Source organism: Lontra canadensis, unplaced genomic scaffold (genome assembly GCF_010015895.1).
Source record: "Lontra canadensis isolate GAN:19392208 unplaced genomic scaffold, GSC_riverotter_1.0 scaffold1, whole genome shotgun sequence".
Classification (NCBI taxonomy): Eukaryota; Metazoa; Chordata; class Mammalia; order Carnivora; family Mustelidae; genus Lontra; species Lontra canadensis.
This window is the reverse complement of record NW_022630995.1, coordinates 121,746,389-121,764,198: the sequence shown is the minus strand read 5'-3', so window position 1 is coordinate 121,764,198 and position 17,810 is coordinate 121,746,389. Positions and strand designations below refer to the sequence as shown.

The following is a 17,810-nucleotide window of genomic DNA, read 5'->3' as shown; positions in this document are numbered from 1 at the left end:
TACCAATATGCTAGATCTAGGAGTGAGCTATATTCCCCGAGGAATAATCTGAGTCTACACTCTTTCACCTTTTTTTCTGTCCTCAGACTTTAGTGGAGCATATTGGAATGCAGGGTGTGTTTGTCCACATTTGTTGACTGTTTCCAATAGCCTCCATAGATGATTATGCTCCCCTGTGGGGTGACAGAAATTTGGCAACCCAATTTGAGTATGGGCCCTCTTCCTCATGGCACAGTTTGCTCCACGTGAATGTGTCCAGGTTAAAGTCATGCCTATCATACTGAGAGATGTGATCCCTTGTACCCTCATGGAAAACACCAAAAAGAATTAATTGTGTCTTCCAGGCTACCATCTGATACCCACTCTGACTTGAAGGGTCCCTTGTTTGTCTTGGTCCCTGGCCTTGGTTGCCAAATGAAGGACCCAAAGATCTGTGTAGTGAATATGGTCAATTCATCTTCCTCAGGATGATCAGAGAAAAACACATTCAACGTTGGTGAAGGTAGGGAATGTGCATTTCTACAACCTGGGTGTTTTCAGACACATCTGGAGGTAGGCTATTAGAGCTTCAGAGTCTCCTCCTTCCCCACTTCTTGGACATTTTCTTCTCCATCTTAGTGGCCTTTTCTCTTTCTTGTCCATCATGTGGGTCTGAAGCCACACAGGGAGCCCCAAAGAGGGAGCTGCTTGTGCAACCTGATTAGAATTGTATCCTCACGGGGGCAGTTCTGGTGATGCATTTTTAAAGACAAACTAGAAAATTTGTCCCCTTTCCTCTGCATTGTAAGTATTTAACAGTTCACTATTCACTATGTTTGAGCTTAAAATTGCCTCCAACTTTCCTCTGTTTGCTTCAGAATATGCAAGAGCAGGCAACGTATGTGCTTGTGTGAGCAAGTGTGAGCATGTGTGTCTACATGTACTATCAGTGTGCACTATTTATTCTGTTGCCTGCATGGTCTTTACACATTCCTTCTGTGATGAGCTGTGCATTTCTACAGGGCGAAGCCTGCGTGTGTCATCATCGTTCTGTGCAGTGTGTCCTAGCCACATATGTCCCCAATCAAAAAGGCTGATAACAATGCAGATAACCATCTAGCTTAGATTTGAAGAATAAATGAACTCAGACAAGATATTTTAGGTTCAAGATGTTGGATTCTAGGCCATAGTGAATTTATTTAAAATAATGAACTGAGCCTTGACAGAAGACCTTTAACTTTACATAATTCCCCTCAAAATCTATGGTTTTTCCCCCTGATACTGTAAGCTCTTTGGAAGAAAACTGCTAGGAACCAAGTTGCTGGTGGTCACTAAGAGATTGCTATCTGTTGATAGAAAATTTTTCTCTTATAAAATACCTAGATGTTCTGGGCTTCTTTGCTGCTGCTCTATTTATCCTTGTGATGACTGTCAATATTTTTTAATGTAATCACCTTTCTTATTCTACTGATATTTTAGTATTCTGAGATAATCTCTTTTTCCTGCTACTGCTGCTGCTGTATATCTCATAGATAAAGCCATGAGAATGCTATAAAATTGCATAATGGAAACAAATAATTGGATTACATTGGAAAGCAAGTGGTTTTTCACAGTAAAGTGCTATAATTTAATTATTCCATGCTTACCTCTAATTCCTTGTTTCCCTTTCCCACTCGTCTTTGCCAAATGACTCTCTTTTTGGTATGTATTTATTAACAGTGTATCTCTATTTTTTGTGACATCCAAATTCAGGAGCTGAAATAGATGTCTGAGATAAGCTATTTCAACTCTATATCACCACTCCAGGCTTAGGGGAGGATTGTGTCAGACTAGCAATATAGAAAGTAAATTGAGTTAGTCCTTCACTGTTATATATGTTCATGATAAAACTTGGCTATGGAAGTTGTGTCGCACAGTTGCATGTAATGCAAATAGATCTCTAGAAGCAAACTTGTCCAGTAAAAGCTCACACTCATCTTTCCCCTGGCTTTATTGAAATTTAATTGATAAATAAAAATTGTATACATCAAGGTGTACAATTATCATGTTTCATTAAAAAGATTTATTTATTTATTTGAGAGAGACAGCACAGGGGCAAGGGGAAGAGGGAGGAGAGAGATAATCTTAAGTAGACTCCCCATTGAGCATAGAGCATGACTTGCGGTTCGATCTCATGACCCCGAGATCATAGCCTGAGCTGAAACCAAGTCAGATGCTCAACAGACTGGGCCACCCAGGTACACCAAAGTCATGTTTTGATATATGTACACACTATGAAGTGATTGCCATAGTCAAGATAATTAGCATATCCATCACATTACATAATAAGTGGTGAGAACCCTTAAGATCTAGTTTCAGCAAATTTCATGTAATACAGTAATATTAGCTATAATCACCACAGCTGTACTTTAGACCTCTAGAGCTTACTCATCCTGCACAACTGAAACTTAGGGTGCATGCATTTTAATTTTACTAGATTATGTTATCTCCCTTTCCAGTATTCAGTTGCTTTTGTCCTATCTTATATTTTACTGATTACCAGCCCTCTTCACCCCGGTTTCAGGAATAAGATGCTCCCAGTTTCTCCTGTTTTCTAGCTAGATTGTCTGAACTATGTAGTTCAAATGGATTGCCTACCATTTTAAAAAATATACTGCCAGGATTAATCCGTAAATGTCTTAAATACCACTCTACCTCATTCTTATCACTAGAAGTTTAAGCCTCCCAGCTATCTGCTGTTACCCATATGCTCATCCCCATCCTGTTCTGTTCATACTTTGATTTGATTCAGTCTCCTAGCCACCCTGTAGGCCCTCCCAAACTCTTCTGCCATGCCCTCTGGAACTCATGGGCTGTCACTCAGCAAACTCCTTCGTAAACTCAATCTGGTCTCTGACTGCTCCTTTATGGTCTTGCCCTGATGAAAACACCCACCCCACAGGATACTGATTCCTTGATTCCTCTCCAGCCTTTCACAGAAAAGCCCATATTCCACTAACCACAAACAGGGAGGGAGCTGTTGGGGTGGGTGCCCACCTAATTAATTGCCCATTGCCACATCCAAATCATTTCTATGCCTTTCTTGGTCGAAAACCAATTCATTTTTGAAATTTATCTTGTCGGACTATACCATGGACATGTTTTCTTGCTGCTGCCATATTCTAAGACTCCTTGTCAGTTAGGATCTCTACACCTTACATACTTCCTCTCTGCCACTGTATTTATTGAGCCATTCAACATTCTGAGCCTCTCACTTCCTTGACTTTCTCACTTCCAATGCTCATCACCTGTTAATTATACCACCTCTGAAATCTTGATCTCAGGCATGCTGTACTCTGATAAGCAATCTTTAAAAAAAAAAAAAAAAAAAAAGAAAAGATTTATTCGTTTGAGAGAGAGCATGGTGGGGCAGGGAGAAGCAGAGGGAGAGGGAAAAGCAGACTCCCTGCTCAGTGACAGGGGACTCCATCCCAGGACCCTGAGATCATGATCTGAGCCAAAGGCAGACGCTTAACAGACCAAGCCACCCAGGTGCCCGGTCTGATAAACATTCTTGTCTTTCTGTCTCACTTACTGTAGTCTCTTTTTTCTAGTCGGTAGTTCTTCTCCCAGGTTAAGATCTCTAGTTTATGGACCCATCATAAAAGTCATTCAGTTGCAAAATCCCTTTGGTTCCCTCATTCCAAAGAACTCTCCAGATCAAAACCCAGCACTGTCTAAACCCACCTCTGCCTTTTGTCCACATAACTGCTTGAGGGAGAAGTCCTGACCTTCCTGCCTACTCTCAGCTCACATTCTTTGCTTTCTTTCCTATTATCTTGTTAGAGATGTCTGTTGGCCTCAAAAGCAAATCTCTCTAATGTTTCGGGTCCCACCCATTGCAGTCTTCCTAAGGGCATCACTTTTGTAAGTATTTTCTCTGTTTCCTGCATCACCAATACCTGAAATTCTATTGATTGTCTCCCATAAGCTTACAAAGCACAGTAACAGTTTTTAGGTTTTAAAAACCTCTTTTTAAATTTGATGTACCTTTTTAGAAAACCATTTTATTCCCTTTCTTTGACACAAAATCTGCTTAAAAATAGTTGTCTCTCCTTCCCTCACTTTGCAGTCTTTCTTTGACCCATTCTTCCTGTGTAACCTCTCTAATAAATCCACTTTTATGAACATGATTTCTTTTGTTCCACATCCTGGTATTCTTTATGTCCATTTTATTTACCTTCTCAGTGAACTTGAAATGATTCTTCGGATGTTGCTTCTCTTGACTTTAGTGATACCACAGCTTACTGTTTTGTTCTATTTTGTTTTCCTTAACAAATTGGACCCTCATTTCCCTTCCCCTTTGCTCCTCATTTATGAACTCTAGGACAAAATGCAAGGACAAAGAGAACTACAACCCACAAGAGCGAGGCGATATGAAGAACAGATATTAATACTCTACAGTTAAAGAGCTGTAGAAGACAAGAACAGAGAGAATGGGTAGCAGACAATGGCCAAAGTAGAAATCGAAATAATGGCAGAAACTTTTTCTGATCTGTTGATTGCCCCAGACAACCAGCCTCCAATATCATATGCAAGCTTGGTCCTTTCCCAAATTATTCCCAATTTCCACAGCATGCCTTGAGGTGAATGGAATTCAGGTAGTTTGGTTGAGTCTCTTACTATAATGTTTTTTGAAGTTTTTTATTTAAATTCCAGTTAGTTAACATTCAGTGTAATATTAGTTTCAGGTGTATGATATAGTGATTCAACAATTCTATACAACATGCAGTGCTCATCACAAGTACCCTCCCCTCATCCCCATCATCTATTTCACTCATCCCCCACCCCTCCCACCTCCATTCTGAAGTGATTTCCATTCTCTTTTTAGTTTTAATCATTTAATCTTTAAAGATTGATTTATTAATTTTAAAGAGAGCACAAGTGGGAGAGGCAGAGGGAGAGGAAGAGAGACTCTCAAGCAGACTCCCCAGTGATTGCAGAGCCTTACAAAGGGCTCTATCCCAGGACCCATGAGGTCAGGACCTGAGCTGAAACCAAGTGTCAGAAGCTAACAGACTGAGACACCTAGATGACCCTAATCACTTCATCTTTAAAATTATAGTGACAGACTCTTCTCTCTCTCTCTCTATCTACTATAATTTAAAAATTAAGTGATTAAAGTTATGTCAAAATCAACCATGACTTGTTGATAGAAAGAGAAAGAATAATACAAAGTTAAGAAATATTCATGGATAGAATTTATGGGGTGTATTACCTGTTTAAACTTAACAGCTTAAAATAACAAACATTTACTGTCACACAAATTCTGAGGGCCAGGAATATGGAAGCAGCTTAGCTGGGTGGTTCTGACTGAACATGTCTCAGAGGCTGCATTATCAGGATAGTCTTGAGGCGGGTGGACGGAGGATTAGTTACAGAGAATTCGGAGGTGAACACTATGATGGAAATGAAGAAAAACGAGTTGAGATTAGCTTTTTCCACACTGTGTTCTGTGGGATACTTGTTTCCTGTTCCTTCCAAAGAGGGTTCTGTGGTTAAATAAGAATGGGGAACACGTCAGAAGCCACCCCCTCTAAAAATGAGCATAGGGAAGGCTCTGGGTCCTGAGACACAGGACCCATTTGACTTGGTTATTTCAGCATTTCCCTAACTTTTTGACTACGGGACCCCTTTATTTATTCTTTTTTTTTTTTTTATATTCAGCAAGTTACGTGGTTACTTTTTTTTTAATCATTTTTTTTAATTTATTTTCAGCATAACAGTATTCATTGTTTTTGTACCACACCTAGTGCTCCATGCAGTCCATGCCCTCTCTAATACCCACCACCTGGTTCCCCCAACCTCCCACCCCCTCACCTCTTCAAACCCTTCAGATTGTTTTTCAGAGTCCATAGTCTCTCATTGTTCACCTCCCCTTCCAATTTCCCCCAAATGCCTTCTCCTAACTCCCCATGTCCTCCATGCTATTTGTTATGCTCCACAAATAAGTGAAACCATATGATAATTGACTCTCTCTGCTTGACTTATTTCACTCAGCACAATCTCTTCCAGTCCCGTCTATGTTGCTACAAAATTTGGGTATTCATCCTTTCTGATGGAGGCATAATACTCCATAGTGTATATGGACCACATCTTCCTTATCCATTCGTCCGTTGAAGGGCATCTTGGTTCTTTCCACAGTTTGGCGACCGTGGCCATTGCTGCTATAAACGTTGGGGTACAGATGGCCCTTCTTTTCACTACATCTGTATCTTTGGGGTAAATACCCAGTAGTGCAATGGCAGGGTCATAGTGAAGTTCTATTTTTAATTTCTTGAGGAATCTCCACACTGTTCTCCAAAGAGGCTGCACCAACTTGCATTCCCACCAACAGTGTAAGAGTGTTCCCCTTTCTCCACATCCCCTCCAACACATGTTGTTCCCTGTCTTGCTAATTTTGGCCATTCTAACTGGTGTAAGGTGATATCTCAATGTGGTTTTAATTTGAATCTCCCTGATGGCTAGTGATGATGAACATTTTTTCATGTGTCTGATAGCCATTTGTATGTCTTCATTGGAGAAGTGTCTGTTCATAACTTCTGCCCATTTATTTATTCATTTTTAAGATACATTTTTTTAAGGATTAATTTATTTTGAGAGAGAGAGAGAGAGAGAGAGCACGCGCATGTGCACGAACAGGAAAGGGAAGGGCAGTAGAAGAGGGAGAGAAAATCTCAACTGGACTGCACACTGAGCACAGAACCAGACATGGGGCTCGATCCTATGACCCTGAAATCACAACCTGAGCCAAAATTAGGAGTCAGATGCTCAACTCACCTCACCACCCAGGCACCCCCAAGACACACCTTTTAACTGCTACCTCCAATATCTCTTTCTGACACTTAGATTTGATCATGCCCCTTCATTAAGGACAACAATAGTGTCCTTAATTTAAGGATTTGGGAAGAAAACAGAACTTTCAATTTTATCCTTTTTTTTCAAAGATTTTATTTATTTATTTGACAGAGATCACAAGTAAGCAGAGAGGCAGGCAGAGAGAGAGAGAGAGAGAGGAGGAAGCAGGCTCCCTACTGAGCAGAGAGACTGATGTGGGACTCGATCCCAGGACCCTGGAATCATGACCTGAACCGAAGGCAGAGGCTTTAACCCACTGAGCCACCCAGGCGCCCCTCAATTTTATCCTTTTAAACTTCATTTTTGTAATGTTTTAATAGATAGACATAATGTATTAATACAGTAAATGCAAAATAAATAAATATGGAGAGTGTAACTGCCACCTTTTTTACTGATAGAATCCCGTGGTGTACAGAATGAAGTTAGCCTGCCTCACATTAGTCAGTTTTCCTGAATCTGACTCTATGGGCTTTTCTCTAGGACTGCCCAGCCTCTCCCTGGACTCGCCCACTAATGTACAGACCCGTGGCAGAGAATCTGTTTAAATGCTATTACATTTTCTAGGATATCATTTTCACCTGAAATAATTGTTTGGAAGTCTTTTTTTAAGAGGTTTTTTTTTTTTTTTTGAGCAAAATCTATTTGAATCTGGCCACACCAAATCAGAAGTGGTTAACAGCACTTCATCGTCAGGAACTGGGGGAAGACTTTTATAGAGAAGAAGCAGAAGCAAAGCTAGGAAATGATTTGATTGGCTATACCTTAAGTGGTAAGATTCTATTTCTCTTCACTGTCTTTCAGGCTTTGTTGTCCACTGGAAACTGGACTAGATCCTGAACTCTTCTAGTTTCCTCAAATATCTGTTTATGACTCTTCAAACTAACATTTCCAATATTTTCCCAGCCCTCTGAGGTTGAAACACTAACAACAAAGACTGCCCATGAACCTCATTGGAAGGAACCGTACTGGGTTCTCTTTGATTCCCAGATGGCAGCCAGATTTAGGGCCTTGAATGTCGGGTCCATATCTCCCCATTTCAAAAAGCTCCTCCACACTCTTGGAACAGCCCATCAGCTAGAGATGGGTGTTTGTTGAGCACCCATCTAAAGAAATCCTTCAGCATCGACGTTTCTCTCCACACTAAATGTTCCATGATGATAGTTTTGCATGACAAGAGAATTATATAATGCAATTTGATAAGATTCCAAATGTAAAAGAAATAATAAGAGAGGACACATAGTATCATAATATTTGATTAAAACAGATTTTTTTTTAATATTTTATTTATTTATTTGACAGAGATAGATCACAAGTAGGCAGAGAGGCAGGCAGAGAGAGAGAGGGAGAAGCAGGCTCCCTGCTGAGCAGAGAGCCTGATGCGGGGCTCGATCCCAGGACCCTGAGATCATGACCCGAGCCGAAGGCAGAGGCTTAACCCTCTGAGCCACCCAGGTGCCCCTAAAACAGATTGTTTTAATCCAAACTGTTCCATGGTGCCGTAAACCCAGTTGTACAGTGTTTGCCACATAATTGCATAGATTGTAAGTCCCTTGTCAATGGGACTCGGCCTTTCTTTTTTCCTCTAAGACTGAGTCCATGGTTGGCATTGCCCTTAGCGTAGTGTTTCAACAAGACTTTCATGAAAGGTAGAATGTATACCATAGCAGTACTTTAAAAAGTCTAATTTAAAAGAAGTCACCATGGACCTTAGGAACAGATGAATCTCTGGTCTAGTTCCAGATCTGTAATTTGTAGTTGCATTTACCTTGAACAAGTCACTTGGTTTCTTTGTGCTTTGGTTTTCTTATCTGCAGAAATGAGAGAAACTATAAAAGTCTTAAAAAGTGTATTAAAACAATTGAAGGAGAAAATCCACAAAATACACTTAACACACATTCACAAATTGTTATTATGAGAAAAAAAGCACCCCCACTAATGACTTCAACTACGGCAATTGAATTCCTACAACTGGAAACCTGAGATTGATCTATAATAATTTCTCTGCAGAAAGATTCACTGTTCTATGAAAACAAGATTTTCCCTTTGTTCATTGAACATTTTACTTGTTTTTGACAGCATTGCCCGATTGAGGATCTTCGTGGACAGCCTAAGAATTAACATTTTTTTTTTAAAGATCCTAAGCTGGAGCAATACTCCTTTCTTAATGTCTTCCCCACTTTCTCATCCCCTCCTCAAACTGAAGTAACTTCTGGAACCCAAGGAGAAATATAAAAGGAAGGGGAAAGGAAGGATCAAAGTAAAACAGAAGGGAGAAGGCAGGCAGGTTGGAGAATCAGTGGGATCTCTGTCAGGTGCCCTGCAGGACTCTATTGACCATCAGCCTGCAGCCCCTCTTTGTGCTGCCCTCCATTGTGACCTGTGGACCATCCAGGGCTGCTGCAGACACAGGCTGCCTTCTAAGGATGCAGGTGGGGGTAGAGTGGGGGTGTGTGGGAAAGGACCCTTCCTTGCTTTCACCTTGGTTGCAGCCTGCCCCCATTTCTCCAGTTCTAGTTGCTAACAGACATGGCCTTGGTGCTTTATTCAACCCAGGACATGGAAAACCACTCTACTTTTGAAGGTGTATTTCCCCAGTGTTTTTTAGTCCCCAGTGTCTAGGGTACGTGGAAATGGTGTAAGAGCCATTTCCAGGTTTGTTGTTAACCTTATCCCAAACGATATTCTTTCTGCCCTCCCTCACCTGAAGCATGTGCTTCTTAGACCGGCCTCTCTTTGCTTCCTGCCAAACATTTCTTCTCCAGAATCCTCTTTCCTCTTTGCTCAGTGCATCCCTGAACTGTAAGGGAGAGAGAGGGAAGGTGGGAGGGAGAGAAAGAGAGAGACAGAGAGAAGTGAGTGAGAAAGTCCAGGCTGTTGTGACTTACCAAGGATTTTTGTCAAAGATCAAAGTATCTAAATGTACCAGACAGAAATGGAAAATGGTGTTTTAAAGTAGGAACACATGTTTTACTTTAGAAAAGTGAAAATTGCAGAAGATTATTTTCTTCTATTGTATTCTCTCCCCTTCTCCTGACTTTTAATTGGAGGCAACACAGAATAAACAGGGTGGGATCTACTTCTCACTATTTCTACCAACTACTACTACTACGGCTACCACTACTACTACTACTTTATGCCCTGTATTATCTTCCTAAAACTTGACTAATTCAGAATTCCAAAACAAATCTGGCCCCAGATATTAGGATAAGTACCTTCACTGCCACCATCCACTCCAGAATTGATGATTCCAATAGCCTCCTAACTGGTTTCCCTCCTTCCAGCCTTGCTGCCCTCCAGTTAATTTTGAACTGTGTCGCTAGAGTGACAGTGAAAATCTAAGTCAATTCAAGCCACTCCTCTGCTCAAAACCCTCCAGTAGGGTTTTCATAGGCCCATAGAGCCCTCCATGACCTGCCCCTGCCATCCCAACATCACTCCACTGGCTTTCTTGCTATTCCTGACAGGCCTGGGATCTACACTGTTCTCCTGCCTCAGGGCCTTTGCACTTGTTCTTTCCTCTATCTGTTATACTTTTCCTCCAGATTACTGAAGTCCAGCTCCCTAACATAGGTCAGTCTTTACTCTGCCTTATAAGTAAGGCTTTCACTGACAACATTTTCTACATTACATCTTCCTCCAAAATTTTCTTACTGTCCCTCTTTAGCAGTTAAAAATTATCCTAGGGATAAAAGTTTCTTTTTTTCTTTTTGGACAATAGGAAAAATTGCCTTGAATATCTTTGGCCTGTAGTGTGAAATTATTGCTTCATAGGAGTTTTAAGTTACCACTTAAAACCACTTAAAAATATTTAGTTTTAAGTATTTAACACTTAAAAAATACTTCATATTTAAGAATCAGCATTGTACAGGGCACCTGGGTGGCTCAATTGCTTAAGTGTCTGCCTTTGGCTTAGGTCATGATCCCAGGGTCTTGGGATCAAATCCCACGTTGGGCCCTCTGCTCAGTGGGGAGCCTGCTCCCCCCTCTGCCTGCAGCTCCCCCTGCTTATGCTCTCACTCTCTCTTTCTCACTCTCTCTCTCTCTCTCCCTGTCAAATAAATAAATAAAATCTTGAAAAAAAAAAAGAATCAGTGCTGAAGTACACTTACATGCTATTACATGTGAATTCATATCTCAAGGTTAAAAGTAAAATGAATATCTATCTATCTTTCTATCTATCTATATATGTCTTTTTGTTGTTTTAAAATTCTCTTCTAGGATCTTTGTCAATTATTTTGCCATCTCAGTTTTCAGGAAAAATTAATTTGTAATTCTCATTTATCCAACAGGGTGGACTAAGCGCCCAAGCTTTTGTTCGTGTGGAAATGGAGGATGTGAATGATAATGAACCTGTCTTTAACCCATCAACCTACATGACGAGTATTAGCAGCCAGACTCAGCCAGGCACCGAGATCCTCAATGTTCTTGCCACTGACAGGGATTCGGGGATATTTGGAACGGTGGCTTATGAGCTCATTCCCGGAGACCTGTCGTCCCTTTTTACCATCGACTCCACTACAGGTGTGTGCTCTCCGACCAGTTTTCCTCTGAAATCAACAGCTTCCACTTTACAGCCAGAGAATTGGCAAAAGTGATTTTTTTATTAGCAGGGATGTTGTGGGACTTACTTCACCTTCTGGAAGGCAGTAAGGTATATTGTAAAGCTCCAAGTCTTTGTGATTATATGAGACCTGGATCTGAGTTCGAGCCTTGTTTCCTACTGGTCTTATAATCTTTATTGACCTTGGTCTTTTTACCTTAAAAGTAGTGCTATCAATCCCTGCATTGTAAGGTTTTGTGAGGATTAGAGGCAGTAAATTATGAGAAATAGCTGGCTGATAGCATTTATTTTGCAAATGTTCATTCACTCCGTGTGTATGATCTTGCAATCTAAGAGTGATTCCCATGATTTCAGTGTATTAACAGATAATTTAGTGCAGAGAGCATTATGTGGAAATCCAAAGTAGATCCCTTTCTTGTACCAGGTCTGGCATTCCCTAGTCTCTTTGGGTCTTCACTTCCTTGTTTTTAGCAAGACACCTAAAGTCCTTTTAATTCTGTAATACAGTAATTGCATATCCACCAAAGAAGTCCAGTGGATAAACTGAGTCTTTTAGAAATAATCATAACTTAGGAAGTTATCATCCCCTTCTTATTTATTTATTGTTAGCAAAGTAATGTTTGAAATAGTTGATTACAGGAAAATCTAAAATTTCAGGTATATGATACTACATTTTAATACTTTCAAGATATTGGAGATGTTCTGGTCCCAAAATGATGCTGCAAGAAAAAAAAAACAACCCCCCCCCATTTTTAAACATTTCTCTTTCTTTTAAAAAAAATTTAATTACATTTTACTTTATTGTAGTAAGAGCACTTAACATGAGCTCTGATGTCTTAACAAATTTGTAAGTATATGATGTGTTATTGCTGTCAACAGGTACAATGTACAGCCAATCTCTAGAGCTTACTCATCTTGCTTAATTGAAACTTAATGCTCATTGATTAGCCACTTCCCAACTCCCCCCGCAGCAAGCCTCTTACAACCACCATTCCGCTCTTTGATTTTATGATTTTGACTCTTTCGGAGACCTTATGTAAGTGGAATAATGTTGTATTCATGCTTCTGTTACTGGCTTCTTTCACTCAACATAATATCCTCCAGGTTCTTCCATACTGTTGCATTTTGGAGGATTTCCTTCTGTATTAAGGCCAAATACTATTCCACTGTATGTATGTACCATATTTTCTTTATCCATTCATCTGTTGATGGACAGCTAAGTTATTTTTACCGTTTGGCTGTTGTTAACCTGGGAATGCAGATATTTCTTTGAGATTTTATTTCTTCTTAAAGCTTCTGAGTAGAATGAATTTCTGTTGTGATGAGGATAATATCTGGTGCTATAATAGACATTTTCTGTACATTGTCTTTATTGAATCTTCACGATACCCTCTGCAACAACCATATTTGCTCACAACAATCACTAATTTACACGGAAAATCTTATTTATCATGTTAGTTTGTCTTCTCACCCAACCCCAGGAGGTGGAGAGTCATTGCTTCTTGCTTGGAAGGTGTACTTGCATCTGATGTGTGTGACTGGGGGATTAGTTGTTTACAACGGCAGTCTCAATAAGGCAGAATTTTCCTTGCTCAAAATAATCCATTGATGTGGCTCCTTTAACATTTCAAAGATCAGAATAAAATACTTTTTTTTTTAAGGAAATTAGTCTGTTTATCTTGGCATTTTCAAAATCTGTCTAAACTCCTTGTCAAATTGTCAGGCCCTCTAGGACACGAGCATTGCCAAAAATATATAGGTCAGCCAGTAATCAGGGCACACGATCTAAAAACATTTAGTAGATTGTTTTTAAAAGACATCAACATGCTCATCGTCTAGTTTTCCCTGGAAGGGCTTGAAGAATGAGCTGTACTGTGTTCTGTTTTTAGAAGAGATCTCTTGCTGTTGCACTGGCTTCAGGAAGCCACAGGCTTCCATTCTTGGCCTGGGCTGTAAGACAAATGCCATTATTAATCAAGGAGAACGCTTTACATGGGTCATTATCTAGGGAAATATCATGGTATTTTTTTTTTTAAAGCAAAGACTAAATTCGTAATGGAAGTAGCCTTGGGTTATTATTGTTGGCAATTTTAATGCCGGTTCATTTAGGTTGAAGACGTTTTTCTAACAGTGCTCAGAATTTGGTTGCACTTAATCACAACTCATGAGAAATTCATGAGGCCTGGTAATGCTTTACTTTAACCTTTAGAAGGGAATTAAACAGCATCACAACTAGCTATGGGAAAAAGTTGCCTAGTGAACAGGCAGTCTTCAGTTTGAACAGTTGAATTCAAGTTCATCTGTTGGCTGACCGCAGCTCTGAATACTTTTTCTTTTTTTTTAATGTAATATTTTATTAATTGTTTTTATTAACATATAATGTGTTATTTGCCCCAGGGGTACAGGTCTGTGAGTCATCAGCACTCACCATATCACATACCCTCCCCAGTGTCCATAACCCAACCACCTTCTCCATACCCCCATCTCTCCAGTAACCCTCAGTTTGTTTTGTGAGATTAAGAGTCTCTTATGGTTTGTCTCCCTCCCAATCCCATCTTGTTCCATTTTTTCCTTCCCTATCCCCCAAAGCCCCCACTCTGCCTCTCGAATTCCTCATATCAGGGAGATCATATGATAATTACATTTTCTATATCATCCATAGCAGTAAGGCTTCTGTAGTGGTAGTAAGGCCCAGCCAAAAAAGCTAATTGAATGGTTGTTCTTCTCAAAGAGTAGAACAAGTTGTTGTATTGGAATATGGTTTTCTTCTTCTGGACATTTTAGCAACGTTTATTCTTCCCATCCAAGAGCATGGAATGGTCTTCCATCTTTTTGTGTCTTCTTCAATTTCTTTCATGAGTGTTCCGTAGTTCCTCGAGTACAGATCCTTTACCTCTTTGGTTAGGTTTATTCCCAGGTATCTTATGGTTCTTGGTGCTATAGTAAATGCAATCGATTCTCTCATTTCCCTTTCTGTATTTTCATTGTTAGTGTATAAGAAAGCCACTGATTTCTGTACATTGACTTTGTATCCTGCCACATTACTGAATTGCTGTATGAGTTCTAGTAGTTTGGGGGTGGAGTCTTTTGGGTTTTCCATATAAAGAATCATGTCATCTGCGAAGAGAGAGAGTTTGACTTCTTCATTGCCAGTTTGGATACCTTTTATTTCTCTTTGTTGTCTGATTGCTGTTGCTAGGACTTCTAATACGATGTTGAACAAGAGTGGTGAAAGTGGGCATAATTGTCGTGGATCTGTTTTGTTGTTGTTGTTGCTGTAACCTATACAAAGCTGGACTTTCCTCCTTCTGCTATAAGATCTGTCTTTACTGAGGCTGCCAGTGTAAATGCAGAGTCAAGAAATTGCCTCTATCAATATATATTTGTAGAGCAAATGAATAAATGACAGCTAGAAATAATTGAAAAGTGATTTAAATCCTTATTACATATTCTTAAGAAACTGCTAGGCAGTGTCATTGATAACACAGAGCAAAATTTCATTTATAATCTTCTTTCCACAGGCTCCTGGGTGGCTAGTTGTTAAGTATCTGTCTTTAGCTTAGGTCATGATCTCGGGGTCCTGGGATCAAGCCCTTGCATCGGGCTCCCTGCTTGGTGGGAAGACTGCTGCTTCCTCTCTCACTCACCCTGCTTGTGTTCCCACTCTTGATGTGTCTCTCTCTGTCAAATAATAAATAAAAATAAAATCTTTTAAAAAATAAAATAAAACAAAATAAAATAGAACCTTTTTTCTGCGTTAGAGTGCAGTAGGTAATCCTATGGCTCACCTCCACTTTTCCTTACAATTCTCCCAAACTCCACCTGGCTAGCATTTTTCTAGATATATATGCTAAGTATACTAAATATATTTGCATTTATATATAGTTACATAATTCTATAGATGTATAGCTATATAGTTTTATATGAGAAGAATATTGAGAATTGATGAGCTAATTTATACATTGTCACTCTTTTGTGAATTACTCTAAGAATCTCTCTTAGAGACATTTATTCATTTGCTCACTGGTTCATTCATCCTTTAATTTTGATGCTTCCTCTATCAGACATGCTGTTTTCTATGCTTATACACTTCGTGCTATAGGCTTATGTTTTTCTGAAGCCAAGAGATTGCCCATTGATCTTTTTGTGCCACAATCAAGACTCATGCTTTAAAAATAGAGCTCTTTGACTTTCTGTGTTCATCTGGTAAGAAAAGTGTTTTGGAGAAAACTGAAGGGGGTGTGGTGATGTCATGGTTGTTTTCTCTTGTGGGTTTATCTTCCTGTTCTGTTTCTGGTTTTCTAAGTTTGTTGTTGGTTCAAAGAACATTTTTGTAAAATGTGCTTAGGCACCAGGAGAGAGATATTGAACTGAGCCTTCATCTCTCTTATTCTCTGTTGGTTGGGTTCCTTTGATGTGGGCATGAGGCAGACCACACTGTTTTGAGTTTTAAAAGAAGGAAACACAAGAGTCATATTTATTAATAGCTCTTTTTATGTTTTTAATCCCATTTTATGAACTGTATGTAGATTTTTTTTCTTCTGTTGTTTGAAGTATTTTCTTTAGTAGCATGAAAAGAGTAGTTCTTTAGCTTTTGTGTTTGTCTTATTTTTTACACCGAAGCAAACATTACTGCTAACTCAGATTATTTTAAGGTGTCAGATTTCAGACATTTGTGTTGGTCATTTACAGTAGCTCACAACCTCTTTTGCTAGGACTACCTGTGGTTAAATTCTTCTGGTTTACCTCTCTTTATAGAAGCAAGTTAATGATACAAAGAAAAGTCAATTTAAGTTCTAAAGAGTGTAGCTTATCTATTCAAGGCAGAAAATGGAAGCAAGTTCATCCTTTCAAGACATAATTACTCAATACCTATTATATACCAGTCACTGTTTGAAGTATTTGGGATACATCAGTCAGTAAGACAGATAAAAATTTCTGTTCTCAGAGAACTTAACAACAAAAGCTTATGTTGCCTTGCCTATTATCTGTTCTATGTTTAGTTGTGTACACAAACAAAGTCCAAGTTTAGAATTACAGAAGAACAAGTAATTAAAAGGGTAACTGAGTGAGTTAAAGGCAGCTATGCCTCCTTGTTTGGTTCTAATCTTTTGTTTGTACAGGATGTGTGGATTTTAACGTGGGCTGTGAGTAATATAGCAGACTCTGTTTTTCTTTATTTCAAGGGCAGATCTTTTTCTAATGTTAGTTTTAAGCTCACATTTCATATCATGTAATGATTTTCATAATTCTTCATGATTGCCACTTTACTACATTTAGAACGTTCTGATATGTAGCTAATAAATTAAAAACACATCTCATTCCATAAGGGATGTAAGCCTCCTCATGCCAAAATAAATAAATAAATAAATAAATAAATAAGTAAATAATGACTTCCTTTTATTTGTAAGACAGAGGCTAAAATTACTCACAAAACCTAATCAGTATGTGTTGCTTTTGTAGGAAACAAAAGCATATTTGGGAGTTTTCTTATTAATTTTTCCAGTATAAGTTCACAGATTTTTGCGAACACCACAATTCAGCTCCCTTATTTAATGGAGAAAGAAATTGAGGGTGAAAGGGATTCAGTGAATTGCCTAAGGATACACAGTGAGTATATGGCAGAATCGGACTTAAACCTTTTCCTGGAACCATCATCTGTCACTTATTGCTCTGTCTCGGATGATAACACCTTTCAATATCTTTTCTGTATATTGCCTGTTTGAGCCTTACATCAACTTATGGTATAAGTAAAGTAGATGCTTTTGTGTCCGTCTGCAAATTAAGAGAATAAAGGACCTCGAGTCTTAGTGACTGGCTGAGGGAAACCGTAACAAACCTGACACTTGAATTTACCTTTTGGACTTCCCTTTTAAGGCTCCTTCCATTATTATGCTTTTTTTTTTTTCCTTTTAAACTAAACACAAAGCTAAGATAGAGTTTCATTGTCTCAACTAAATACGATAGAAAAATGATCTCTCATTGTGGCTTCTTATATAAGCTTCTCTGAAATACCAAATTATCTCCTAATGTATTTGCTCTTTTCAATTGACTGCATAAAATTTAGTGGAATCTTCCAAAATGGCTATGTTTTTCTTAAGAATCCTTTTCATTATCATTATGAGACAAAGTTTTCAGTCCATTCCATTCCTTTCAGCCACTACAACTTAGTAACCCAGATTTGTGTATGAAATCAATAGCATAACGTCACTTATTTACTGAGTAAGTTTCTATATTCTCACAAACTGAGTATAGGAAAGGCATCATAAAAACAAATAACCAAAAAGATATTGGTATGGACAACCCATAGTGTTTGGTCTGTCTCTGTTTTTGAGAAAACCACACTTACAGACTCCATGTTTGGTGATGATTA

The 17,810-nt window shown here is 39.0% G+C and overlaps 1 protein-coding gene across 1 annotated transcript in view; it reads left to right on the top strand.

Annotated features, from left to right (window-relative positions):
- The window catches only part of DCHS2 (dachsous cadherin-related 2), a 252,180-nt gene that overhangs the window by 135,795 nt on the left and 98,575 nt on the right, over positions 1 to 17,810 (top strand). Inside the window, exon 3 of the mRNA XM_032862590.1 lies at positions 11,166 to 11,397. Within this exon, the coding sequence (XP_032718481.1) occupies positions 11,166 to 11,397 (232 nt within the window). The remainder of the gene's footprint in view (positions 1 to 11,165; positions 11,398 to 17,810) is intronic.